General features: G+C 22.3%; 3 protein-coding genes across 6 annotated transcripts in view; 1 reads left to right on the top strand and 2 right to left on the bottom strand.

Moving 5' to 3' along the window:
* Positions 1–649: 649 nt before the first annotated feature.
* LOC122509184 (F-box-like/WD repeat-containing protein TBL1XR1-B) lies at positions 650–18705 on the bottom strand. The gene is made up of 6 exons (XM_043623015.1): positions 18529–18705; positions 15415–15702; positions 11697–12043; positions 8393–8737; positions 4108–4476; positions 650–1441 (listed from the first exon to the last, which is right to left on the bottom strand). Exons 1-6 carry the CDS (start codon positions 18584–18586, stop codon positions 1310–1312), a joined length of 1539 nt encoding a protein of 512 aa, XP_043478950.1. The 5' UTR covers positions 18587–18705; the 3' UTR covers positions 650–1309.
* A 361-nt stretch (positions 18706–19066) lies between these two features.
* LOC122509179 (ras-related GTP-binding protein A) lies at positions 19067–25582 on the bottom strand. Its single transcript, XM_043623008.1, has 6 exons — positions 25194–25582; positions 24964–25063; positions 24247–24631; positions 22055–22270; positions 20761–20876; positions 19067–20318 (listed from the first exon to the last, which is right to left on the bottom strand). The coding sequence occupies exons 1-6, from the start codon at positions 25203–25205 to the stop codon at positions 20227–20229; spliced, it is 921 nt and encodes a 306-aa protein (XP_043478943.1). The 5' UTR covers positions 25206–25582; the 3' UTR covers positions 19067–20226.
* A 482-nt stretch (positions 25583–26064) lies between these two features.
* The window catches only part of LOC122509171 (serine/threonine-protein kinase Pak), a 29036-nt gene continuing 27729 nt past the window's right edge, over positions 26065–27371 (top strand). For 2 of the 4 annotated variants that reach the window (XM_043623000.1, XM_043622998.1), the window contains exon 1: positions 26067–27328. In XM_043623000.1, the coding sequence (XP_043478935.1) occupies positions 27273–27328 (56 nt within the window). In that variant the 5' untranslated portion in view covers positions 26067–27272. Of the gene's footprint in view, positions 27329–27371 lie in introns of all 4 variants that reach the window. The other 2 variants (XM_043623002.1, XM_043623001.1) reach the window with 2 other exon arrangements.

The raw sequence follows: 27371 nt of genomic DNA, 5'->3' as shown, positions 1-27371 counted from the left end.
AAAATTCTACATTTAATTATGAAAAATTTTTAAAAATATAAATTCAATATTAAAAAAATAGCGTTTACTTTTTTTTTCTTATTAATTTTTGAGAATTATTTTTTAAAAAAGAAATTTTTCTTTAAAAAATAATCTGATGTAAATTTAAAAACTTTTTGAAATAAAAATGTAGTTTCTGTGTTATTTTTGGTAATTGAAATTGATGAAATTTACAATAATTATGAAACTCTAAAGTAACTCAACACAATGCAGAATCGATTGCGATAATTTGATCACTCTCATTAGTCATTCCATTAGGGATATAATCATTATTCAGCCGCGAACATATATGTGTTCGAAATAGATTTCAAAATTCATCATTAAACTTGTATTAAAATTGCACATGAATTCCGAAAATTATATTTCATTATCAAAAAGAAAAATAAATAACATTTTTTCTTTTAAAGAGTTAAATAATATAAATTTGTACTAAACGAATAAAAATTTTAAAAAATAAAATTTACATACTTAAAAAAATAAGAAATATAAATAAAAAATAATAATTGAATAACAAAGAACTTAGAAATATAAGACAATTTAGAAAATAATAATTTTTAACTAAAGATTCAAACAACAAAAATTAAATTTTAGGTAAAAATTCCATTCGTCGTTCATTAAAAAACTTTATTAATCTAATATATGTGCCTTAATACTCATTATTAACATTACAATGAATTACATCTAGATTTTTTTCATTAAATATAAAATAAACGTCCGATAATAAATGTAAAAAAAATCTACCACATTTTGAAAAATCTTATAACTTATTTCTAAATAATTCTTAATTTTCTCGTTTTTTACGAATAAAAAGAAATTTATTCTTCATCTTTTTTTTCCTCCATTATAAAACAAAAATTTGTTATAAATTAATTTTCCCCTTTATCCTTCACTAGTTTCTCCTTCAATTTTTCTTGTTTTCTTCTAAATATTAATATAATTTCACAAAAAACTAATCATAGACAATTGTAAATCAAATTTTTTCCATTGAGGATATATATATAATAATATAATTTGTTGAAAGAAGAATGAGAAAAATTAAATTAAAAAAAAAGAAACAGAAAGAAAATATGTCAGTCAAAGTAAACCACTTTTTCTTGATTAGGTTGTACTTAAAAAGAGTTTTTTTTTCGAGAGATAAAAATCGTACAATATGTACAATGGAAACATTAAAAGTTGAAATAAAATAGAATTTCATTGTATAAATTGTCTCTCACGAATTGAAATTTAAAAAAAGAAAAAATGTTCAGCAAACCTAACCGGTCGATTGTAATCACAGTTTACGAAGATCAAGTACAAATACACTGCCATCACTTGCAGATGCTCCAACTTTGTCACCACGACTATTCCAGCATACTTCAAAAATGCCACCAGTTCCCTTGTAACTGTGTACGAGCTGTCCGCTCTGTAAATTATAAATTACGATTAATTTCATTCAATACAAATTATTACTAGAGTGTAAAAATAATGTGAAAATAAAACATAATTTTAAACCTCGAATTGAAAGGTGCAAAAAATCCAATAATTATTTTCGTGAATTTATAACTAAAATTCTTCTTTAAATCGATTGTTTTTAATAATTTTCGAAAAAGTTCTTTGACAATTTTCAAATTCATTTGTTTACAAAATTCAATTTTACGAAATTTCAATTATTCGTAAATTCATCAATTAAATATATATATATTAGAAAATAAAAACTTCAAATAATTTTTTTAAAAAATCCGCAATTAAACTTTCTCAAAAAAATGAATTCCACAGAATTATTATTTGAAAATATGAAAAATTCAGATTTTCAAAGATTTTAATTTGAAACCTTTTCAAAATTCAATTATTTCTTAAAATTCACGCTCTAATGCTTTTAATATATTCTATTATAATCTAAAATTTTAACTCAAATCTATTTTCAAATAAATTTTTATTAGAAAATTCTACTAGAATTTAATTATTTAAATACAAAAAAAAACATTTTATTGAATAAATCAATAAATTTTTAAATGATTGAATTCTTTTGACGAATTTGAATAAAATTTTAAAGAATAATTTACATTTTTCGAGGAATTTGATTGAAATTGCATTAAAAATAATTAAACTTCTGCTATGAGTTTTATTATTTGTGAAAATAATTGAATTCCTAGAAAGAATTTTATTATTTATGAAAATAATTGAATTTCTTTTCAAGAAATTTATAAAAAATTTGTAAATAATTGAATTCCTATGAAATTTTTATTATTTTATGAAAATAATAATTATGCGTAGAATTTTATTGCAAAATTTTTAAATAATTCAATTCTTTTGGAAAATTTTATTAAAATAGTAGATATTAAAAATCATTGAATTGAGGAAAATTTTTGAAAATTATTGAAATTTTTGAAAATAATTGAATTTTGGAGAAGAATTGAATTATTTCTAAAGATAATTGAAATTTTGACGAGAATTTTTTGAAAAATTTGGAACATAATTGAATTTGTGCAAAGAATTTTATTACTTAAATATTTAGTAAATTCTTCCACAGTTATTTAATAAATTAATTTTTTCGATTTTTGGAAGACGTATATAAAAGGTAAAAGAAAAACACTCTTTTACTTTTTTATAAAATAGACGACGTTTCGGTGGTCAGGTTCGCCACCATCATCAGGTCACTAGTTAAAGTCAATAAATAAACATCACGTCAATAAATTAAAAACATAAATAAACGCAATACAACAAAAAAATAAAATATTTAAATTTACGTCTTCCAAAAATCGAAAAAATTAATTTATTGAATTTTATTACTTTTAAAAATAATAATTGAATTTCTGCAATCATTTGTAATTTCTCTAAATTATATCGTACAATTTACGAATTTTTCGTCTTTTCTCAATCGAATTACGGACTTTAGGGACCTTTTTTCAAAAAGACTGGCTTTTACGGATTTGAAGCAAATTTACGGTCAGTTGTTTGCATTTTCTTTTCAAACCTTTTATATAATTTTTCTTTTCAAATGTTTTGAATTATGTATAAAATTAATGTATTGAAAATCATTGAATTCTTGCAAAAAATGTTATCAAAATATTTGAAAATAATTTAATTCCTTCGAAGAATTTTATTATTTATGAAAATAATTCAATTTAAAAATAATGGGATTTCTTTATTAATTTTAATTGAAAATTTTGAAAGTAATTGAATTTTATGAAGAATTTCTTTCAAGTTTTTAAACTAATCGTGTTTGTTAATAATTGAAATTAAACATTTAATTATGATTTAATTATTGAATTTTATTGAAATTTTTAGAAAATAATTAAATTCTTCTTACCATTTTATAACAATTTTTTAATTAAAGTTAATTAATTCAAAGAATTTTATTAATCAATTATTTATTTCTTTAGCAATATAATCAATTTTATCAATTTTCAGAAATTTCATCAAGAATTCATTTATTTAAATGTAAAATTTTACATTTTTCAAAAATTGCAACTGTAATTCTTCATATCATTTTTAGAGTTTTTAAAGAAAAAAAAATTCAATGAAAATTATTTAAGATTTTTAATATTTTCAAAAGAGACCAAAAACTAGAATTTTTGTAGCATTTCTAGAAATTTTATATTTTTCTCTACTTTTGATAAAATTCCCTGACTTTTCCCTGACCTGTGCCAAACCTGAATATGTCGAAATTCATAAAAATGTAAAAAAAGAGTAAAATGAATTTTTAAAAAATCCATTTCAAACTAAATGTTTAAAATTTACTTGAATGAATGATAATTTAGAAGCATTTTATGTCAAAAATATAGAAGAAAAGTCGAAAAAGTCGCATTTTTTAAAACTAAGTCGTAAAAATTCTGAACAGTCAAATTAACGTAAAAATTAAATTTATTTATTTATTCAATATTATTAAGATTTTAATAATAAAATAATTTTACTTCACATATTAAAACAATAAATTATAAATTTTCAAAATGTTCAACTTACTTTTTTGTTTTCTATTGCATTCGGTAATTTAAAAAAAAATATTAATTATAGAAAAATGATTTCCTTCATTCGAATGTTTAGAATTATTTTGGAAGATAATAATTTATTGAATAAAAATTGTTATACCTGTGTTGACCAAATGTGTACACACTTATCGAAGCTTCCGCTGGCAAGAAATTTACCATCAGGACTGAAACCAACACTATAAACTGGCTCCGTATGTTTTGTGAGAGTATGAGTGCAAACGCCTTTTTCGACATCCCATAATCTCACCGTTGAATCGAACGATGCACTGGCCAATGTTAAATTCATATTTGGATTTCGAGTTCCAGGACCTGTCGGCGACCATTTAATAGTGTAAATTTCTTTACTATGCGCTTGTAAATCATGCACCCATGTGTCTTGCTTCATTGACCACACTTTCAAACTCATATCGTCCGAACAACTCGCCAACAAATTTCCCTGCGGATCCCATTTTATCGCGTTCACTTCATTCTGAAACGGGGAAAATAGAAATTCATTTCAATTATATAAACTAAAAATATTCCTTTTTTTAAATAGAAATATTTTTTTTTTACTTTTAACTTAAATAATAGATAATTTAAGACAATTTAAATAAATTTAAAAACAGAATTTAAATAAATTTTCAACCTTAATTGCATCAAAATTCTTTCAATTTATCGAAAATTTATTTACCGGCCTTGGATCGACTTTAAAGCGCAAAAAAAGTCGATTTAGTCGATTAAAAATACAAAAAAGACGAAGATGTCATTTATTTAATTAAATGCTGTCACAAAAATTTAATTTTGTATTTCCCTGACCTTTCATTACTTTTTAAATTCAATTATTCAAAAATTGAATAATTTAGTTAAATAAATATTTATATCTTACTTCACATTTGATTTTCCACAAGAAATAAAATTTTTAAAATTTCAATTTAAAACCTGAAATTTAATAATTTCTAAAAATTACAACTCCTAAATTCAATTATTTTTCCCAGACTTTTCCCTGGTTTCCAGACAAAATTTTGACTTTTTCCCTGACCATAAAGAATATTCTGATTCACTCTAAAATTCTTTAGATAATAAAAAAAAAATGTTCCGTTACATTTATTTACGAATTTCTTTAATTGTAAAATTATTCGAAAACATAAATAAATAACTTCGTTTTTAAATAAATATTTAATCATTATTATTTTCCCATAGGAATTAAGATTTTGAAAAATTTGAATTTTTGAAATTTGGTTGAAATTTAACAACTTATAAGAATATTATTCTAAAACTTGTAAAAATCGATCACTACAAGTCTTCGACTCGAAGTGATCCATTTCTTCATGTTTAAGAATAATTAAAGATGACCGAGTGATAAAATCATTATTTTATATTATCAGAATATTGTTTCAAAATTATTTTCACCATTTCAATTCAATTATTATTTTCTATAATTTTCAACTAAAATTCTTCTTTAAATCAATTATCTATATTAATAATCGTAGTATTTCGGTAATCTGTTCGTAGTTTGAACTTAGTTATTGTTTGCTTTTTTGTTTCGTAACTTTTTTAATAATTTTTCTTTTAAAATATTTTCAATTTTAAAATAAATGTATTGAAAATCATTCTTGCTAAGAATTTTATTAAAAAATTTGAAAATGATTGAATTCATTTCAAGAATTTTGTCAACATTTTTTTCAATAATTAAATTCTTTCGAGAAAATGTAATTAAAATTGTATTGAAAATAATTTAATTATTATTTTCAATAATTGTAATTAAATTCTTTGGAAAAAGTCAATTTATAAATAATAAAAATCTTTGTAAAAAATTTAATTATTATTATATAAATAATAAAATTCTTATGAGGATTTCACTTATTTTCAATACAATTTTAATTGATTTTTTCGAAAATTTCAATTATTTGTAAAGAAGTTATTTCAATATTCTTGAAAATAATAAAGTTTTTTTTAATAATGTTTACTAAAGATTTTGAAAATAATTAAATTTTATGAGGAATTTCTTTTAAGTTTTTAAAATAATCGTGTTTATTATTAATTATTGTAATTAACAATTTTCCTATTAAATTATATTAAAATTATTCATAGAAAATTAAATTCTTTTTAATTGTATTAGAGTTCTTGTGAATAATTACATTTTTTTAAAGAATTTAATTAAATTTCGTAAAAATACTGTAATTCTGAGAAACTTTTGAAAAAAACTTTTGAGAACAATTTAATTGTTTGGAAAAAATGTATTATAATTTTTAAAAATAATTGAACCTGTTTGAGAAATTTTACTAAAAATTATCTTTAATATAATTGAATTTTTTTTCATAGAAATTTTATTAAAATTGAATTGAAAATAATTGAATTGTTTCGAAGAATTTTTTATCAGAATTGTTGAAAATAATTGAATTTTTATTGAAACTCTTGAAAGTAATTGAATTCAAATAATATTTTTAAAATAATTGTATTCTTTAAAGAAATTTTATTAAAATTTTATTAAAAATAATTGAATTCCTCTGAAACAGTGCAGTGTCCTCCGAGTAAAACAATGAAATTACGTGGTCATGAATCGTTTGCTAGTTTTTAATACCATTTGTCCAAGTTATTTGAGAATTTTGAAATCCATTTGTTTACAATTCAATTTTACGAAATTTCGATTTTTCGGAAATTCTCCAATTAAATATATATATATTAGAAAATAAAAACTTAAAATAATTTTTTTAAAAAATTCAATTTAATTTTTTCAAAAAAATTAATTCTACTGAATTGTTTGTTAAAAGTATTAAAAATTCAGATTTTCAAAGTTTTTAATGTGAAACCTTTTCAAAATTCACGCTATAATGCTATTAATATTCAATTATTATCTAAAATTTTAACTAAAATTCATTTTTATATCAATTTTTATTAGAAAATTCAACGAGAGTTCAATTTATTATTAAAATACAAAAATAAATAATTTATTCAATACTTGAATGTTTTTTATAATTGAATTCTCATAAAGAATTTTATCAACAAATTTCTAAATAATTGAATTCTATCGACAAATTTGAATAAAATTTTTAAGAATAATTACATTTTTCGAGGAATTCGATTAAAATTGTATTAAAAATAATTGAAATTCTTCGATGTGTTATATTATTTATTAAAATAATTGAATTCCTAAAAAGAATTTTATTATTTTTTGAAAATAATTGAATCTCTGTAAAAATTGTATTATTTATGATAATAATTGAATTATTGCGAAGATATTTATAAAAAAATTTGTAAATAATTGAATTCCTATGAAAATTTTATTATTTTTGAAAAAAATAAAATGTTTGAGTAAAAATTTATTGAAATTTTTTCTAAATAATTGAATTCTTTTGGAAATTGTTATTAAAATTTTATAAAATTTCAAATTAAAATTGTTTGAAGTTGATCTAGTTTATGAAAATTGTAAAATTTTATAAAATTTCAAATTAAAATTGTTTGAAGTTGATCTAGTTTATGAAAATTGTAAACGCAACTGTTTTAAAATTCAATTAATTTTGAAATATTTAAGTAAAATTATTCATTAAAACATTTCTAAGTAGGTAATAAGGTAATAAGGTAATTAGGTTTTGTATTAGAATTCGTGGTAATTTCATAGTTTATGAGGCAAACAAAACGGACACAAAAATTCATAATTTTCTTATGAATTCTGAAAATTTAATTTTTTTCAGAAATTTTAATAAAAATCCCTGACTTTTCCCTGACCTGTGACAACACTGTTAAATAACTTATTTTTAATAATTTTCCGAAATTTCTTCGAGGATTCAATTATTTGTACCTACAAAAATTCAATTTTGTATAATAATTGTAACTGTCCATGTTTTTTTAAAGTTAATAAATTATAATATTTTCAAAAAATTATAATAAAGATAATATTCTTAAAATTAATTTTTTAAAAATGATTTAAAATAATTTTTGATTTTCAAAATCATTTTTTGAAAAAATTTTTTTCAAAATTTGCAATTTAAAATTCTTTAAAAAGTTGATTTTCCAAAATTCTTATAAAATACTTGAAAAAAATCAATTATTTTCATTTTACAAAATTTCAATTATTCAAAATCTGTTTAATTGTATATTTCAAAACTTTAATTAAAAAAATTGTTTAAAAATAATTTTTGAAATACATATTTGTCTATAGCTATTTTTCACACTATAAATAATTAAAATTGAAATAAGTTTGCTTTTTATACTAAAAATGTGGTATTTTGTTGCAGTATTAGGAAGAAGAGTCGAAAAAGTCTCAATTTTGTAAATTAAGTCGGAAAAAGTCATAATATCCGAGGCCTGTATTTAGTTGGATAAAAATTTGGAAAAATGTTGTTAAACAATTTTTCTCATTTCCTGACTTATGGCTAATGTGAATGATTAATAAATTGGCAACTTACAGTGTGGCCCTGAAAGCTTTTTATTGGTTTATCGACATTCAGTTTGCACACGTGAATGCACTGATCGGTCGAGCAACTCGCGAACGATGTATTCGTTTGCCAATCGACGTCAAGTGCGGGCGCACAATGAAAACTGAATTGCTGTGTACACTGGCCACTAGCGGCGTCCCAAATAATTGTCGTTTTATCAACACCAGCACTCAAAATATAATTTCCCTTTTTATTCCATTTCAGTGCGAATATTGGTCCTTTATGTTGACCCAGAGTTGAGGCCAATATACCATCTGTTGTCCATATGCGTGCGTAACCATCATAACTACCCGTTGCCAAAAGGGTGCCATCGCACTGAAAAACAAAGAGATAAAATCGTCAATAAAATGCACAAAAAACAATTATTAATAATTATATAAGTAATACAAATTTAAAACAAAAGTTTAAAAAAGGAAAAATATCGCCAGTAGAATATCAGGTTTTCTATAAATTAGCAAAATTTCACGAGTTTTCTACTATTTACAGAATTTTCAGAATGTAGGTATAGAAAACCGATTAAAAATTTAACTTTTTTTAAAATTTGTAATTCATATTCAAACTGTTAATTAAGTTTGTTAAGATTAAAACTGTTATTTTAAATTATTTTTTAGTTAAAATCTGTCAAAACCAAATTTGGTTAAATTAAAAATTGTCTAAAGAGGTGAAATAATTAAAAATTAATTTCCAAAATTTCACCAAAAATGCTCTGAGATTTTTATGATTTTTCATCTGTGGAAAACAATAAAAAAAAAACTTGTTTTAGTTGATTTAAAGGTAAAAAGAAAGTCGAAAAAGTCGTTTATTATTTTCAGAATTGTCACATTTTGATTTTCTATTCCCTTGATGTTTCTCTGATTTACAAAAAAAAATTAAACTTTCTCCCTTATCCCAAAAATAATTCCAATTCTAAGTTAATAAAACTTTAATTATTTCAATAGATTACAACTCGAATAATTCTTCTAAAATTCAATTCTTTTCTAGAATTTTCAACTAAAATCATTGAAATGATTAATAATTTTTTAAAATAAATATTTAAACAATATTATTATTTATTAAATACATATTCTAAATTGAACTTTTTAAAAATTTTTAACTTGAAATATTCTAAAATTTTATTATTTCTAAACATTCAAACTATAATTGTTCAAAAATTCAAATAATTTCTAGAATTTTTAACTAAAACTCTTCACTAAATCAATTATTTTAAAAGTTTTTTAATAAAGTTTTTCAAGAGTTTAATTATTTCAAAAAAAAAGAAAATTTACTTAAAACTTGTATAAAATTCAATTGTTTTCAAGTTAATATTATGAAATTTCGATTTGAAGAAAATTTTTCACTTTAATGAATATTCAAAAATTCAACTAATTTCAAAAAACATCAAACTAAAATTTAAAAAAAGTGAGATCTTTAGAATATTTAAGTAAAGTTACATAAAATTAAAATTTAAAAAAATTTTATTTTCAAAATTTTTGAAATTTAATTATTTCTAAAAATCAATTCTTTCTAATAATTTTTCGAAAGTTCTTTAAGAGTTTAATTATTAAAAAAGTGGGAAGTTCAACAAAAATTGGTCAAAAATTCAATTCCTTGTAATTCAATATTACTAAGTTCTTCAAAATTTTTAATTAAAGTTATTTAAAATTTCAATTATCATAAATATTACAGTTTTAAACTTTTTGAAATTTAATTATTTTGACATTTAATTATTTTTTAAATATTTCCATATCTCCTCCAATATTCTATTATTTTCGAAAAATTATATCTAAAATTTTTCTATAATAAATGAGTTTGTTTTCAATTCAATATCTTGAAATTTTTATTATTCGAAAGATTTTAAAAGTAAATAATATACATATATTTCAAAATTCAACTAATTTCAAAAAGATTTGAAATAAATTTTTTCAAAAAACTAAAATTTTTAGAATTTTTAGTTAGCTATAAGCGTTTGTGTAAGAGGTTTAACTTCAGAACTATTGCTGAAAAACGTATTTTAACCGCAACAATCTTTTTGTTCAAAGTGCTCAATTCTCAAATTTACATTTCTCACATATTATCTAAAATCAACTTTCGCGTGCCGAGATTTAACTCGCGAAATTATGAACCCTTTTATTTGTCTACACCATCTATCTCCATAGCATATTCTGAACCTATTTATTTCTCTTGCTTTAATATCAACCATTTGTATTTGAAAATGAATCCAGATTTAGACTAATTTTTTTCTTCTTTAAACAAATTTACTTCTACCATTGAGCACTATATCGACACATGCTTGAACGATATTTGTTAAATGCGGCAACATGACATTATTCTTCCATTGAAATTGCTATACAATTTTGTTTTTGTAATTTATATTGTATTTTATATCCTTTAATCTAGTTACCCATGTATGGTCCATAGGGACTGCGGGACCAATGTTAAATAAATAAATAAATAAAAAATTTTAACTTGAAAACTTTTGGCATTTAATTTTTCTTAAACATTTTTACTAAAACTCTATTAAAAAAAAAACTTCAAAAAACTTTTACTAAAACTCTTTTTTAAAAAATTCAAAATTTAATTATTTCCTATAAAAATATCAAACTTTATATTTTTTTGTAAAGTTTTTAAGCTGAAAAAGAATTCAAGGACAATTTAAGGATTTTAATATTTTCAAAGTTCACCAAAAATCAGAATTTTCGTAGCATTTCTAGAAATTTGATATTTTTCACTAATTTTAATAAAATTTCTCAATTTTTCTGATTTTCCTATCTTGGGACAATTCTGTTATAATTATTATTAAAATTCACAAAAATGTAAAAACAAGTCGGACAAAACAATAAATTTTCAAAAGTATTTAAAACTACATTTTAAAAAATTTATTTTAATGAATAATAAATAATTTTACTTTTTAGCTTTGTAAAAAAGCCAAATTAAAACAAAGAAGTTTCAAATCAGAGCCGTGTTTAGGTGTAAAAATGAATAAATTTAAAATAAAACAATGGAGTTTTAAATTAGAGCCGTTTTTAAATATTAAAATAGAACAAATAAAGGTTTAGTACTCAAAATTGGTTCTAAATTAATAACAAATTTTTGTAATTTGATTATTTTTTTACAGTAAGGACAAAAGTCACTCTCTGTCAAAATAAGTCGAAAAAAGTCTCATCTTTGGAAAATGGTAAGAAAATGTCAAAAAACTCATACTTAGACTTAAAATTTTAACTTTAGATGAAAAATTTACTTTACGTAAATACGTAAATTTGGCGATTAAAGTGATTTAAATGAATATTATAGTTACATTCCAATCCAAACTCGTAACATCTTTGTTACTTGGGACTTCGGCGCCGCCCTTTTGTATGCAATGACGAAGAACCAGCTGATTAGGCGAAGTCGTATTGTCCGACATGTCCCATATTCTCGCGGTACTGTCTCCTGAGCCCGATGCCAATAAATCCATCGTTGGATTCCAGGCGCAAATAAACACCTCCGATTCATGACCACGTAATTTCATTGCTTTACTCGGGGGTATTTCCACTGCATTCACTGACGCCGCAGCGCTCGCTCCCTGTTGATGATCGTCAACTTCCATTTCTGATCTATCAGCCGCTCTATCATTTGCCCCAACGCCTTCATTCGACGTAACAACTGTCGAGAAAAAAATTTATTTTTACGTTTCAATTATCTTCACAAGCCTCTTTACTCATCTAGTAAATAAATAAATATTTCTAAACAAAATGTGAAAGTATAAAAATAGCAAATGATAAGCGCGGAATAACATCAATTTTTGAATGATTACAGATTTAAAATTTGAAGAATCCACTTATTACGTACATAATATTAAATATTCTTGTTTATTAATATAAAAAAATTTTAATCAAATTTGTCGTAAGAATTTCATTATTCTGATCTCATAAATAATAAAATTCTTTAGAGCAATTCAATCATTTTCAATACAATTTTAATAAAATTTCTTGAAAGAATACAATTATTTTTAAAAATTCAGATAAAATTCATTGAAACAATTCAATTCTTTTTATGAATTGTAAAATCCTCCGTAAGAATTTCATTATTTTCATAAATAATAAAATGTTTCGGAGGAATTCAATTATTTTCAATAAAATTTTAACAAAATTTCTCGAAAGAATATAATTATTTTAAAAATATTATTTAAATTCAATTACTTTCAAGAGTTTTAATAAAAATTCAATTATTTTCAATTCAATTTTAATAAAATTTCTAGAAAAAAAATTCAATTATATTTAATTATATTTAATAATTATATTTAATAAAATTTCTCAAACAGGTTCAATTATTTTTAAAAATTGTAATAAAAGTTTTCTAAACAATTCAATTGTTCTCAAAAGTTATTTTTAACCTTTATGGGACTGAGGAAAAAACACCTTCTATGGACGGACGAGGTACCCGGGTACCTATGTTTAATTTGACGATTTCTTATGGATATTATTATTAATTATAGCAACTGAATTACATATTTTATAAACAAATTATGTGTAGTACTATAAAAAATTGTTTTTTGAAATTTTTCATAATTTTTTAATAGAAATTTCAACATCTATTAGCCTGAAATGTACAGAGGTACCCGGGTACCTCGTCCGCCTTTTATGGGTGAAGAAACTTTGTTTAATATTTCAGAATAAATAAATAAACAAAGTACATTATAAATAATGTAAAAACACTTTATATGGATAAATTTGAGATGTCAAAAAACCCTGGGTCGCTACGATTTTAAAAAATATGAAAAAAATCAATTTTAAAATGCAAAAGGTACCCGGGTACCTCGTCAGTCCCATAAAGGTTAAAAGTTTTTCAAAATTACATTATTTTTATGAAATTTAATTAAATTCTTAAAAAAATGTAATTATTTATAAAAACTCTAATAAAATTAGGTATTTAAAAGAATTTAATTTTCTAAAATCAAAGACTACATGTTGTAATTTATAATTAAGAAATGATTTGTTAAATGAAGTTCAATCTAACTGATGTGATTTAATGTATAGAGAATTAATACTACTATTTATAAGATATTTTAAATTTAAGTATTGCGGGAAAGTATATTGTAAAACTTATGTAAAGTGTACAATGGAGAAATAAATAATAATAATAATAAAGAATTTAATTTTCTATGAATAATTTTAATATAATTTAATAAGAAAATTGTCCATTACAATAATTAATAATAAACACGATTATTTTAAAAACTTAAAAGAGATTCTTCATAAAATTTAATTATTTTCAAAATCTTTAGTAAAAATTATTAAAAAAAACTTTATTATTTTCAAGAATATTGAAATAAATTCTTTACTAATAATTGAAATTTTTGAAGAAATCAATTAAAATTGTATTGAAAATAAGTGAAATCCTCAAAAGAATTTTATTATTTATATAATAATAATTAAACTTTTTACAAAGATTTTTATTATTTATAAATTGACTTTTTGCAAAGAATTTAATTACAATTATTGAAAATAATAATTGAATTATTTTCAATAGAATTTTAATTACATTTTCTCGAAAGAATTCAATTATTGAAAAAAATATTGACAAACTTCTAGAAATGAATTCAATCATCTTCAAATTTTTTAATAAAATTCTTAGCAAGAATGATTTTTAATACATTTATTTTAAAATTGAAAATATTAAAAAAAAAATGATTTAAAAAGTTAGGAAACAAAAAAGCAAACAACAACTAAATTCAAACTGCGAACAGATTACCGGAATACAACGATTATTATTAATATAGATTATAATATTTGAAAAACATTTTTTTAAGCTTTTACGTTACATTTTTTTAAGTAAAAATGAGAAAAAAAGAAATATTTAATAATTAATAAAGTTTGTTTGCTCCAGTTCAATAGACATTTTTCGAAAAGAAATTCAAAACCCCCACTATTTTCATGTATAAAAATGTAAACTTCTTATTTTGAGAAAAGTACAAATGCAAATTTTTCATGAAACGAGCAAGAGTTTTGAAAAGCGAAAAAGTCTAGAGACAATAGTCGCCTGTTAATATTCCTGGTTGGATTAGGAGGTCCGAGAAAAGTGATAATTCCCGAACCAGGGTGTTCCAGGAGTAATGAAAAATTTACGATCAATTTCTTTTTTTCAAAACATTAAACTAAATACCTATTTTAATTATTTTTAAAAAGTATAACTCGCAATTTCAAAAAATAACAAAGAAAAGAAAAATTTAATTTATGTTTAATTAAATTAAAATTATTTTTTAAAACAATAATACTTCACATCTACAAAAAATAATAAACAAAAGGAAAATTTAATTTACAAATTTTCCCTCAAGATTTAAAAGTTCAAATCAACGACATTTTTTTCGTTCAACTATATTTTTCTTTAAATTTAATGAATTAAATGGAAAATAATGTATATAAAATATTTTTGTCCAGTTAAGAATTAATTTTTTTAATATCCTAAATAATTTTCAAATAAAATCTAAATAAAATTGATAAAAAAAATCCTCATTCATTTAAACTTTAACCGTTATAAACTTTAGGAATATAATTTACATTTAAATAAAATTTTCTAATTTTTTTGAATAGAAAAATAAAATGAATCTAAGTAAATACATACATTGTAAAAAAAATTTCTGTAGATTTATTCTAAAATTCTTCTCTAATTCAATAATTTTTAATATTTGTTGAAAAAGTTCACCTAAAACTAAAATATTTCTAAAATCCACTTGTTTACAAGACAATTTCATAAAATTTGTAATAATATGAAAATTTTCCATTTAAATATATATTTAAAAATATAACTAATTTTAAAAAAATGTTTCAAAAAACTAACTTATTCAGAATCTACCGAAAAAATTTTTTTTACAGTGTAATAAAATAATAAAATAAAAAGAGAATTGAATTTTATATTGAAATAAATGAATAAACAAAATTTAAATAAAAATGTATTACGTAGTGTAATAAATTGCGTGAATGTATATTTATATCTATTTTTATCATTAATTTTCTTGAATTTATTATCGGCAGTACCTTCCTCTCCATTTGTGTCTTGTACTTCCGTTTTAACTTGTTGCTTCTGTTGATTTTGTTGATTTTGCCGTGTGGCAACGACATCCGGCATCACGGCATCAATGAGCGATAAAGATTCGACCATTCTTTGAACTGTGCCATCTTCACTGATTGATATTTCAGCCTCGGTGTATTGTAACCCTTTTTGAATAATGGATAACAAAGCAGCTGGTGGCACAAGAGCTCCATTTATATTGCTTTGTGATATGTGAGACTCGATACCAAACACCCACGCTGAATGTTGAAATCCTGAAATTGCAATCAAAAATTTTATTTCAAATTCATTAAAAAATTATGAGAAAAAAAAATTATGTAATATTTAAAAAAATACCTTTTTTCTATATGATGAAGCAAAAAAAAATATACGCATAACACAATAATATAATTTATAATCATTTTCTTAAATTCTTTTATAAATACAGGCACCACAGTACCTTTTTTTGTCAAAAAAGGTGAAAAGGGGAATTTTTTTCCTCAAAAAGAGGACAAAAATTTATTTGTTGATACAACCTGCATATATAATTCAAATTTTTTTATCATATAGCTTCTATAAAAATGTTTAAAAATGATTCGATTTTAATCAGAGTTGCCACAAAAATTTAATTTTGTTTTTCCCTGATTTCCAGACAAAATTTTGACTTTTTCCCTAAAGAATATTCTTTTTTAAAAAAATATTAATCATTATTATTTTTCCATATTTTCAAAACTTCTTCAAAATTATTTTCATCATTTCAATTCAATATTTCAATTAAACTTTTTGAAAATAATTTATTTATTATGTAAAGTTTTAACTGAAATTCATTTTTAAATCAATTTTTATTAGAAAATTCTACGAGAATTCAATTGTTTAAATACAAAAATAAATAATTTATATTGAATAATTGAATGTTTTTAGTAGGTATTAAATTCTCGTAAAGAATGTTATCAACAAATTTTTAAATAATCAAATTCTTTCTACGAATTTAAATCAAATTTTGGAAAATAATTACTTTCATCGTGGTATTCGATTAAAATTGTAGTAAAAAAATTGAAATTCTGCAATGAATTTGATTATTTATGCAAATAATGGAATTTTTGCTAAGAAATTTATAAAAAATTTGTAAATAATAGAATTCCTGTGAAATTATTTTATTATTTATGAAAATAATTAAACGTTTGCGTAGAATTTTAATAACATTTTTTTAAAATAATTATTGAATTCTTTTGGAAAATTTTATTAAAATAGTAGATATTGAATATCATTGAATTTAGGAAAATTTTTGCAAATAATTGAAATTTTGCCAAGAATTATATTAAAATTTTTAAAAATAATTGAAGAAGAATTTTATTATTTATAAAGAGAGTTGAAATTTTGACAAGAATTTATTTAAATTTTTAAATATAATTGAATTTCTGGGAAGAATTTTATTACTTTTGATAATAATTATTTTATTTTTGCAATCATTTGAAACTTCTTCGAAATTCGAATTTTTTTAGTGTTTTCAACTAAAATTCATTCAAAATTGAAATTTTATAAAATTTGAAATTGAAATGTTTTGAAGTTCATCTATCTATGAAAATTGTAAACGCGACTATTTTAAAATTCAATTAATTTTTGAAATGAATATAAAATTATTCATTAAAATTGAAATAAGGAGACAAAAGGGGAAAAGGGGACCAACTGTGATGCCAGTAAATACAATACTTGTGATGCCTGTACAATACTTTCTGTACATTTACTTAAATTTGTTATTTCAAAGCAGAAATTAAAATTATTTTTTAAAAAAACTTTTTCATATTTTTTTATTTCTTAATTTTTGTTTATCAAATGAAAATGAATACATGAATTTAAAAAACAAATTTTAAACTTTGAAAATAATTTACTCAAAATAAATTAATAATTAATTACCTAATATATTAAATTCAAACATATTATTAAGACTGTTTGTTTACTATGTTAATGAATTAAAAGAACCTTCAAAATAGGTGTTAAGATAAAAATTCTTTACAACCGAAAGTAAATAGAGACAAAAGAAAATTTTTTATTTTTATAATTTTAAAATAGATGAAAATTAAATGTTAAAATTGTTGGGTACTTAATAAAATAGAAAATTTTTATTGTTAATATTTTTAAATTATTTTATGACGTCAATTTTTTAAAAATTTCTCTAAAATTACTAAAAATTGTCTTTTGCTTTGAAAAACTTAAAAACATTAAAATATTTTATTCTACGTCCAGGAAAAATTAAAAATGTAAAATATTTATTACAAATAATTATTTTTGTGTGGTAAATTAGTAAATATTTTAAAATAATAATGTATGTAAATATATGTAAATAATAAAATTTATAAATAAGAAAAAAAATTAACTAAATTAATTCATATTTTAAATATTTGATATTTTTTTGAAATTAAAAAAAATTGACTAAATTAATTCATATTCTAAATATTTAATATTTTTATTTTTTTATAGAAAAGACGTCTTAGTTTTTCCCAATTGAGGTTATATTGGTCAATTATGTCAGAATCATCACAATCATTCTCAATGAACTGATTTAAATGTGTAAAAATAAACGTAATATGATATTTCGATCAGAATTTAAAATCCAATAAAGAGTAATTTTATTAAATACCCTCTACATATGAAAAATAATTATTTTCGTTCTAAAGAAGCGTCCAATTTCTAACCAAAAAAAGATCAACTTTTCTACACATTTGTTTATAATGAATCCCATAAAAATATAAAATCCATAAAATTGAAAAATGTCCATAAAAAGCTAAAGTTAAATAAACATTAAAATTTATTATAAAAACAATCGTATAAATAATAAAAATATCTTCTGAAAAATAACGGTTCACAAATATGAAGCGTTCAATTTGAAATATTTGTTTTAAGAAAGATTACGATAAAATTTGTAATTTCTATTAAAAAAAATAGGAAGCAAATAAAAAATTAGAAAAACAATAAGTAAACTATTTCAAAACGGAAAATAGAGTTGAAAATACAATAGGGAAACTATAAGGAAAACAGCACTTTTTTTAATGGAAAAAGAAAATGAAGCTTTGAGGTTATTTCTGAATCGGAAAATAATTTACCAGATTCTTGTAGGTATCGATAGACCAAAAAATTCACTTCGTCACTTGAGAAACTCATTGTTTCTGGTTTCTCTGTGAAATTTTCACAATTAAAATAACATTTATAACGTCCTGATTAATTAAAACAACAATAAAAGAAGAATTGGAAGCGAATCTGACTTATATGCAAATCCAAGACTACGCTAGTCATAAGAAATACTGAAGCATGAATTTCCAAACGGAAACCGCCATTTTCCTCACACTTTATAGGCGGGAAATTCAAAATGTATTTTAACTTTTTAAATTATTAAAATGCAATATCAAATTAAATAATTTGATATTTTAATTTTAAAATATTTTTTTATAATTTTTGATTATTTAAAAAATTTTTTTAAACTATTTATTTAATTTCTAAAGTTTTTTTAAAATTCAAATATTTTCCAAATTTTTAGTTGGAATTCTTCAAAAATACGATTATAATTAAAAATAATTTTTAAAAGTAAACAAATAAAATTCATTAAAATATTTAATTTATTTTATAATTGAATTCAAATTGAAAAACAGAAATAAATTTATTCTCGGGGAATCAGTTTATTAGTTTTACATTTAAAAAATACATTATTATCTCCCAACGATCACGTGTGACAAAAGTATCCAAAAATTCTTACAAACCATCAAATTCTATTTTTTTTCTTATCAGCCATTCATAATAATAATTTTAGCGCATAATTCTTTCGTACATAATTTGACATGAGCAAAAAGGCAAAAATTAATTAACTGGAGAAAGAATGATACGCCAAATGTAGGATTTTTAAAAAATACTTCATTCAAAATGATACAATTCCTTTTTTTATTACTAAATATTCAACTATCAGAAAAGAAAAGGAAAACTAAAAAATAAATTTCCAATTTTTTTCTACATATACATTTTATGGAAAGTCTGTGTTTATTTAAACGTATAAAATAATCATTCATAAAAATGAATTCGCACTTGAAAGGGCAGTAGCCAAAGACTAGAACCTCTGAATTGAAAAAAAAGTCCACCAACTCTGTTGATTAGTCAATTTACTCGAATTTAGTTCATTTTATTTATTATTAATTGTTATAAATTTATTTATTATTTTAATAAATAAATTTAAGTTACTTTTATTTACTGAATTTACTGAAATTCAGCAAATTCGGTTTTTAACCACGAATTACTGATAATTATTGTAAATCAATTTATTGAAAAATTAAATTCATGTTTACTATAATTTACCAGAAATTATAGCAAAAAAAAATTGTTTACTGTCAATCAATTTACTGAAAAATTACTGTAACATTTTTTCTAACTTCTAGTACGACTTACAAATTTCTAATTGTCACGAATGCTCAATCTTAAAATCTAAAACTAGTGGAGCATCGCGTATTCTAACATTTTCAATCACTTTTTCAATTTTTTTCGTCTATGGTTTTAGTTAGATAGTTACTTTTTTTTGCATTTGACGCAAAACTCCACATGTCCGGTTTCTTTTGGCAATTATGATTTTTTTTTAAAGATTTTTCTTTTTCCTTAAAAGCGGAGAAATGAAATAGAAAGAATGAGGAGAAATAGAGAGAGAAGAGAGAGATTGTGGATTAATCTTGGCGATAATATATTTCTCAGTCATTTGTTCTTGAAAATTAATGTCGATTTATTGTCGAGACCCGGGTGACGACGCGCCTGGGTCGAACTGACTTCTATCTACTTAAGACTGAACTTTGACTCGCGCGTTCCAACTTCTCAAAATGTTTCCTTGCATTTCTTATATTTATCAGTGTCGCTGCAGAGGCTGCAAAACGTCCAAGAAAATATTTAATATTCAATTAACAAAAAAAATATTTTTATAAACATCATTTTGTTTTTTATTTATCCTTAATTTCGAAATTTAATTAGGATAATAAATTTACGTCATTAAATAATAAATTTAAAATTATTATATTTCCAATTTTTAATAAATGAGTTAATAAAAATTAACTTAGTTAAATTTACTGAATTACTTACCTAATTTTAATTTTCTTAAATTGTAACCAACTATGCTAATTCATTTCATAGATGATTAATTTTTAAAATATTTTTTAATAATGAAAAACTACAATAAATGAAATAATTTAATAAAGTAGTTATACATAATGCGTTACAAAATAATTTGAAACAAATTTTTTTGTAAACAAAAAATTATACTTTAAAATTAAACAAAAGGGAAAATAAATTGATCACTGAATTATACTCACGAATCGCTGGATCTGACATTACGACCATAACGTAAGTATTCGATGTGAAAACGTCAATGAAAGCTGCAAAATTCGTATTTCTCACTTCCATACTTTGAAATTGCGCCGCTAATTTGCTGCAAATTGAATTTTTCAATAAATATTTATGTCACTTTATAGTTTTTGAAAAAATTGTTATTTGCTTTTTTGTTTCCTAACTTTTTTTCAAATTTTTATTTTTAAATATTTTCAATTTTAAAATTAATAATGTATTCAAAATCATTGAATTCTTGCAAAGAATCTTATCAAAAAAATTTGAAGAGAATAATTGAATTCATTCGAAGAATTTTTTTATTTATAAAAATAATCAAATTCTCGCGATCAATTTTATTAAAATTTTTAAAAATTCTAATTAAATTCTTTTAAAGAATTTCTTTGATTTTTTTAAAATAATAGAGTTTGTTTCATAATTTTAATTGAAAATTTTGAAAACAATTGAATGTTTTGAAAAAGAATTTTATTAAAATATTGTACTTATTATTTTTGTAGAATTTTAAATTCTTGTTAATTTTATGGAAATTTTTGAAAATAATTTAATTCTTTCGTGTAATTTTATTTAAATTGGATTAAAAATAATTTAATTCCTGCAAAGAATTTTGGTATTTATAAAGATTGTTGAATTGTTTCGAAGGATTTATTAAGATTTTAGAAAATAATTGAATTCTTCTGAAAAATTTTACAACGAATTAAGAAAAAAATTAAATTCTTTCAGAAAATTTTATTGAAAATAATTGAATTTTTTCAAAAATTTTAATTTAAAGAATAATTAAATTGTTTAGAAGGATTTATTAAAATTTTAGAAAATAATTGAATTTTTTTGTGAAATTTTAATAAAATTTTTGTTAAAAATAATCGAAGTTTTGCAAAAAATTTTACTATTTATAAAAATAATCTAATTCTTCCGAAGAATGTTATTATTTACCTATATAAAAATAATTGAATTCTTGCGAAGAATTATTTATATTAAAATTTCTAAAAATATAAATGATAATAATTAATTTTGTGCTTAATAAGTGAATTTTTTAAATTTTAATTATAAAATTATTTAAATCTTTTTATTTGGAAATAAAAAATTTTTTAATTTGCATAACAATAATAAATTGAATTTCACGTTCCGCGCGTATCATTTGCTAGTGGATATATAATAAAATAATTGGAAAATTGAATTATCCTTTTATAAAAAAAAATAATCCTTTTATAAAACAAAGTATTTTTAAATTTGAATTTAAATTCTTCTTTTTTATTTAATAAATACCTGCAACTTAATTTGAACTGCTTTATTATATTAGAAACTTTCTCAAAACGATGCACGTCTCGATGAAATCGTCGCTGACAGTGACTTATTACCAGAAAAGTGGCTCGTTCAAAAAGTAAAACTTCATCTGCATCGATAATATTTGCAAATTGGTTAAGACTTTGCTCCAATTCTTTGACATTTGGTATCAACATGTAAACAATCGAGGACCAGGCTCTAAAAATTGGAAATAAAAAAAAATATATTAAAACTTTTAAATCCTGCAAAAGAAAAAAAAAGAAAAAAAATATTTTTTTATACATTTACATAGTAAACGGGCTTACAAAAATTTGAAATGGTTGTTAAAATAAATAAATCAAATGAAAAAAAAAAATAAAATAAATAAAGTTGAGAAAAAATTAATAAAGAAAATTTTTTAAATTTGTTTTTCAACAAGAATATTAAAAATAAAAGTAATTTTCTTAAAATACAAAAAATAAAAGCAATGATTTATTAACTTATTTCTCTGAAGTTCCAAACGCTCAAATGAAGAAAATTTACTTATTTCTTTTCCAAATTAAATTTTTATCGAAATATATTGCCTCACGTATTAAAAAATAATAATTAAAGTTTTAAAATCTTCCATTTGTACTTTTAGTTTATATTGCTCAAATAAAGGAAGTATTTTTTCAATATAAATACTTTAAAAAATGTAATACACATTGAAAAATAAATAATAATTAAAATAAATAAATAATTCAATAAAACGTTTTAAATTAAAAAAAATATTTTGAAACATATTCAGGGTTGCCACAAATATTTAATTATACTTTATAATACTTAAAGATGACCGAGTGATAATTTAATTATACTTTATAATACTTAAAGATGACCGAGTGATAAAATCATTATTTTATATTATAAGAATATTGTCACTCTAAATTCTTCAAAATTATGTTTCAAAAATTTTAATTTAAAACCTTTTTAAAATTCAATTATTTGAAAAAATTCATGTTATAATGTTTTTAATATTTAATTATTTATCTAAAATTTTAACTAGAATTAATTTTTAAATCAATTTTTATTAGAAAATTCTACGAGAATTCAATTATTTTAAATAATTTTTGAAAAATTTCTTTGAGAATTTTTAAATCCATTTGTTTACAATTTAATTTTTACGAAATTTGGATTATTGGAAACTAAAAATATATATTAGAAAACAAAAACTTTAAATAATTAAAACAAAATTCAATTAAACTTTTTTTAAAAAATTAATTCTACAAAATTGTTAGATGAAAGTATGAAAATTTCAAATTTTCAAAGATTTGAATTTGAAATCTTTTCAGAATTCAATTATTTCTAAAAATTTACTCTATAATGCTTTTAATATTCAATTATTATCTAAAATTAATTTTTAAATCAATTTCTATTAGAAAATTCTACGAGAATCCAATGAATTAAATACAAAAATAAATAATTTTTTGAATAATTGAATGTTTCTTAAAATTCAATTCTATTAAAAAATTTTATCATCAAATTAAATAATTGAATTTTTTGGACGAATTTTAATATGTATAATTTTTAAGAATAATTACATTTTTCGAGAAATTCGATTAAAATTGTATTAAAAATAATTGAAATTCTGCGATGAGTTTTATTATTTATGAAAATAATTAAATGCTTACGTAGAATTTTATGATATTTTTTTAAATAATTGAATTCATTTGGAAAATTTTATTAAAATAGTAAATATTGAAAATCATTGAATTAAGGAAAATTTTTGAAAATAATTGAATTATTCTTCTATAAATCAATTATTTTTAATAATTAGTTGAATACATATATATTAAAAGTTTAACTAATTTCAGAAGAATTTGAATTATTAAAATTTTTCAAAAATCTAAGTTCTTTAAAAGTTTTAATGAAATTCAAAATTTTAAATGAAAACCTTTTGAAGTTGATCTATTTATGAAAATTGAAAATGCAATTATTTTTAAATATATATGTGACACAGTATTCTCAAAATAAAATTAAAATTTGAAAACAAAATAAATTTAAAATGTTAAAAAAACGTTAAATTTAAACGTTGAAAAATTTAAGAACATGGAAAATTCAGATACGTAGAAATTAATTTGATATTATCAGATAAATTTCGATATTATTAGATTGTTAAAAATTGAGAAAATGAAAAACTGAAATATGATTTCGTTCACCTATAAAGTGTCTCGTCCCATATGCTAGTTCTAAAACAAGTACATTCTAAAGGTAAGCTCAATCTCCTTAAATCCTCCTCACGCTCTTTAAAAATTAAATCTCGTTGATCGTCTTGAATTAAATCCATTTTGTGTACTAAACAAAATATCTTCGCCTCAGGACTATTTTGTAAAATGGCTTCCAAACAACTCTGATAATAATGCATATCCTTATCCAATTCTCTCGATTCAACGTCAAAAACATAAATTAAAACTTCCACATTCCTGAAAATATTGTCACGTTGGGATGCAAAATAATTTTCCATAAATGCCTCCTGTCCGCCGCAATCCCAAAGATTTAATACCAAATTCCCAAGGAAACGCACATGACTGTGCTCAACGTCGACTGTTGAAATTGAAAAATTTTTATTAATTAATAATTAGTGAGAAAAAAGTATCATTAATTTAGAAAATAGACAAAAAATAATTTCATATAAAACATTTTTTTAAATCGTAAGGATAAAATAAAAGTTTTTTTATATTTATAAAATTAGAATTGTTTTTTAATTCATTTTCAATTTATTTTTGAATTAATTTTGATTTCAAGTCGGAGACTGTTCGGATGTGCGTAATTGAATAATTTAAAGATAAAAGAGGAAAAATTTCTCTCTCTGATAAGAAGATATACTCTTGTAATAAAATGTAAAATTTAGTATAGAAAAATGAAAATAATCTCACTAGTGGCACCAAGACGACGAGTGTCTCTCGCAATATAATTAGCGAATATAATACTCCTCATGCTCGTCTTCCCCGAGCCGCTTTTTCCCATCAAAAGCACCTGACAATTAAAACAAATGTCAATCAAAACAAAGAAGAAGGCGTTTTTACAACAATTAAATACATTGTTTACTTCTTCAAATACATTTTTAATATTAATTTCTATTTACTCAATATAATAAAATACATACCTTTTTCTTCATTTTTGACAGATTGTTTTTACGGTGAAAAAAATTCACCTAAAAAAAATGTGACAAATTTTTTTTTCTCTTAACTCACTATCACATATGCGCGTCACTTTAAATGTTATTCAAATTCCATCTTTTGACATATATGTATCCCCAAGGTTTCACTGCATTTGACAGTATTTTTTTTTATTATTTTTTTCATATATTTTACAATCCCTTTCAATATATTTTGTGTCTAAAAGAAATGACCAATTATTGTGACAGCTGATGAGAAAACTTTGAGGTTAGAAAGGGAAAAGACAAGGACAAGGCGGACAAGATTTTTTGTATTTATTAGAAAAAGAAAATATAAAAATAGAAGGACCCAAGTTTATTCAATTTCTAAATTAATTAATCAATTTTTACTAAATTATACGTTATTTTTAATCTTTTTAATAAACTTTTCCAGAATGACGAATCACGTGACAGATCTGACAGACAATGATTTTTCCGGGAAATTTGAATATCTCCAATTGAAAGTATTTATTATAAGCATTATTTAATTTCGATAATAAATAAATATCCTAATGATCCTAATAATTAACCAGTTAATAATTGTAGAAAGCAATTGTTTTTTTCCAAATAATTTTTGCCAAGAAATATCCGTCCCCTGATTGGTGGACGTTTTCCCGTAACACGAATCAATATAATTCGGAAAAAGGCGGTTGAATTGAAACAAAATTCAAAAATATCATTTAAATAAATATGTTTCATTTCTATCATTAAAATATCGACTGATTTTGAAACTTTTCTACGAACTTGGTGGAATTCTTTTCGAAATTACTTGAAACCAACTTTAAATTATTTCTTTTTGATTGTTGTCACCACGAAGTAGTTTTAGGTTATGTTTTGCCGCAGTGAAGGAAAAAACGAGAGGAAAAAAAATGTCGGCGAAAATTGGAGGTGTCAATTAATTGTCTCTCTTTCTTGGTGTTGGAAAATGGAGTGTATTCTCTCTACCGTGTGTGGGCGTGAGTGAAAGAGAACAAGTTGTGTGTGCGGAAATAAAAAAAAGAAAAAGGTAAAATATACAGAAAAAGAAAGAGAGGGGGCGAGTGTAGTGTGGAGGCGCTTCTGTATTCGTTGAAGAACGGAACAGCGGTGGATGACGGGTGGTGTTGGTGATTCAGATCAGGATCTTGTCCAGGACGAGATTTTCCCAGGGATTGCCGCACGGTGATGATGATTTGTCGTTAAATAAACGATTAAAATCGAAATATTCGTCGGCTCGGGTAATAATAGAGTGAGAAGAAAAAATAAGGAGTTTAACCAACGAGAATAAAAAGAAAGTGCCGCGTGCAGTTTTTGTGTTTTGCGTCCCGTGTATTTTTCTTTTTGATTTTTTATTTCTCCTTTTGTGCGTGTCTGAAGCGGCCCGGCTACGACATTGACCTGTGCCTGCTTCAGTCATTTGAAAGAGAGAGAGAAAAAGATTTACTGGAGGAGCAGTGTGATTAATTTTCATCGTTCCCCTCCCCCCTCCACCTTCTTCTCATGTCTTCTGTCAATTGCCAAAGGTCTCACTTCCGTGTCCCATTGCACATCATCACCAGGTGTTTGAATGAATTTCAGGCTTCGCGGAAAGAAGAAGTACCTGGTGAAATTTGAGTTCGATAATAATAATATTACCTTTTGACATATTATATACATATACACACGACGTCCGAGGCACAAGAGCTTCAAAAGGGAAAAAAAAAGCGACGGGCTGTGATTTCCAACCAAGTTGTGATTCAAGTTTTTAATATATTGTTTTTTGTGAGTGTGTTTTTTTTAGTACTATTTGATATAATGAGAAGATCATCAGATTGTTATTGTTGAAATTCGGGTTTTCTTTTTCTCTTTTTTTTTGCCGAAAAACACGTGAGAGTAAAATTTTGTTCTCACGAGTTCCGAGGGAAAATAGTGGAAGATTTACTTTGTAGAATTTAGATATTCATTCACGCTGTTAAAGCGTTGGAAGTAAACGAGTGCCTAAGTAAATCAGTAGCAACGCAGCGACGGAGGGCAGATCAGCAACCCGGGTACGGGATCAGGAGCGGCGTCATGTCCGACGACGAAGACAAACCCCCTGCACCTCCAGTGCGACTCACCTCAAACAGGTAATTTATTCTTCTTTTCTTTTTTCATTTAATTGTCATGCAG

The sequence above is a fragment of the Leptopilina heterotoma genome, unplaced genomic scaffold, assembly GCF_015476425.1.
Source record: "Leptopilina heterotoma isolate Lh14 unplaced genomic scaffold, ASM1547642v1 Lhet_6, whole genome shotgun sequence".
NCBI classification, from domain to species: domain Eukaryota; kingdom Metazoa; phylum Arthropoda; class Insecta; order Hymenoptera; family Figitidae; genus Leptopilina; species Leptopilina heterotoma.
This window is presented reverse-complemented; position numbering and strand designations above follow the sequence as displayed.

Coding starts and splice junctions, on each gene's coding strand:
- LOC122509184 (XM_043623015.1), bottom strand. CDS start 18,586: ATGAGTTTCTCAAGTGACGAAGTGAATTTTTTGGTCTATCGATACCTA. Junction 12,044..15,414: donor AGACACAAATGGAGAGGAAG/GTACTGCCGATA, acceptor TTTTCTCGACAG/TTGTTACGTCGAATGAAGGC. Junction 8,738..11,696: donor TTACGAGTTTGGATTGGAAT/GTAACTATAATA, acceptor TTTGTTTTTCAG/TGCGATGGCACCCTTTTGGC.
- LOC122509179 (XM_043623008.1), bottom strand. Junction 24,632..24,963: donor TCGTCGTCTTGGTGCCACTA/GTGAGATTATTT, acceptor CAATTTCAACAG/TCGACGTTGAGCACAGTCAT. Junction 22,271..24,246: donor TGGGACGAGACACTTTATAG/GTGAACGAAATC, acceptor TCCAATTTTTAG/AGCCTGGTCCTCGATTGTTT.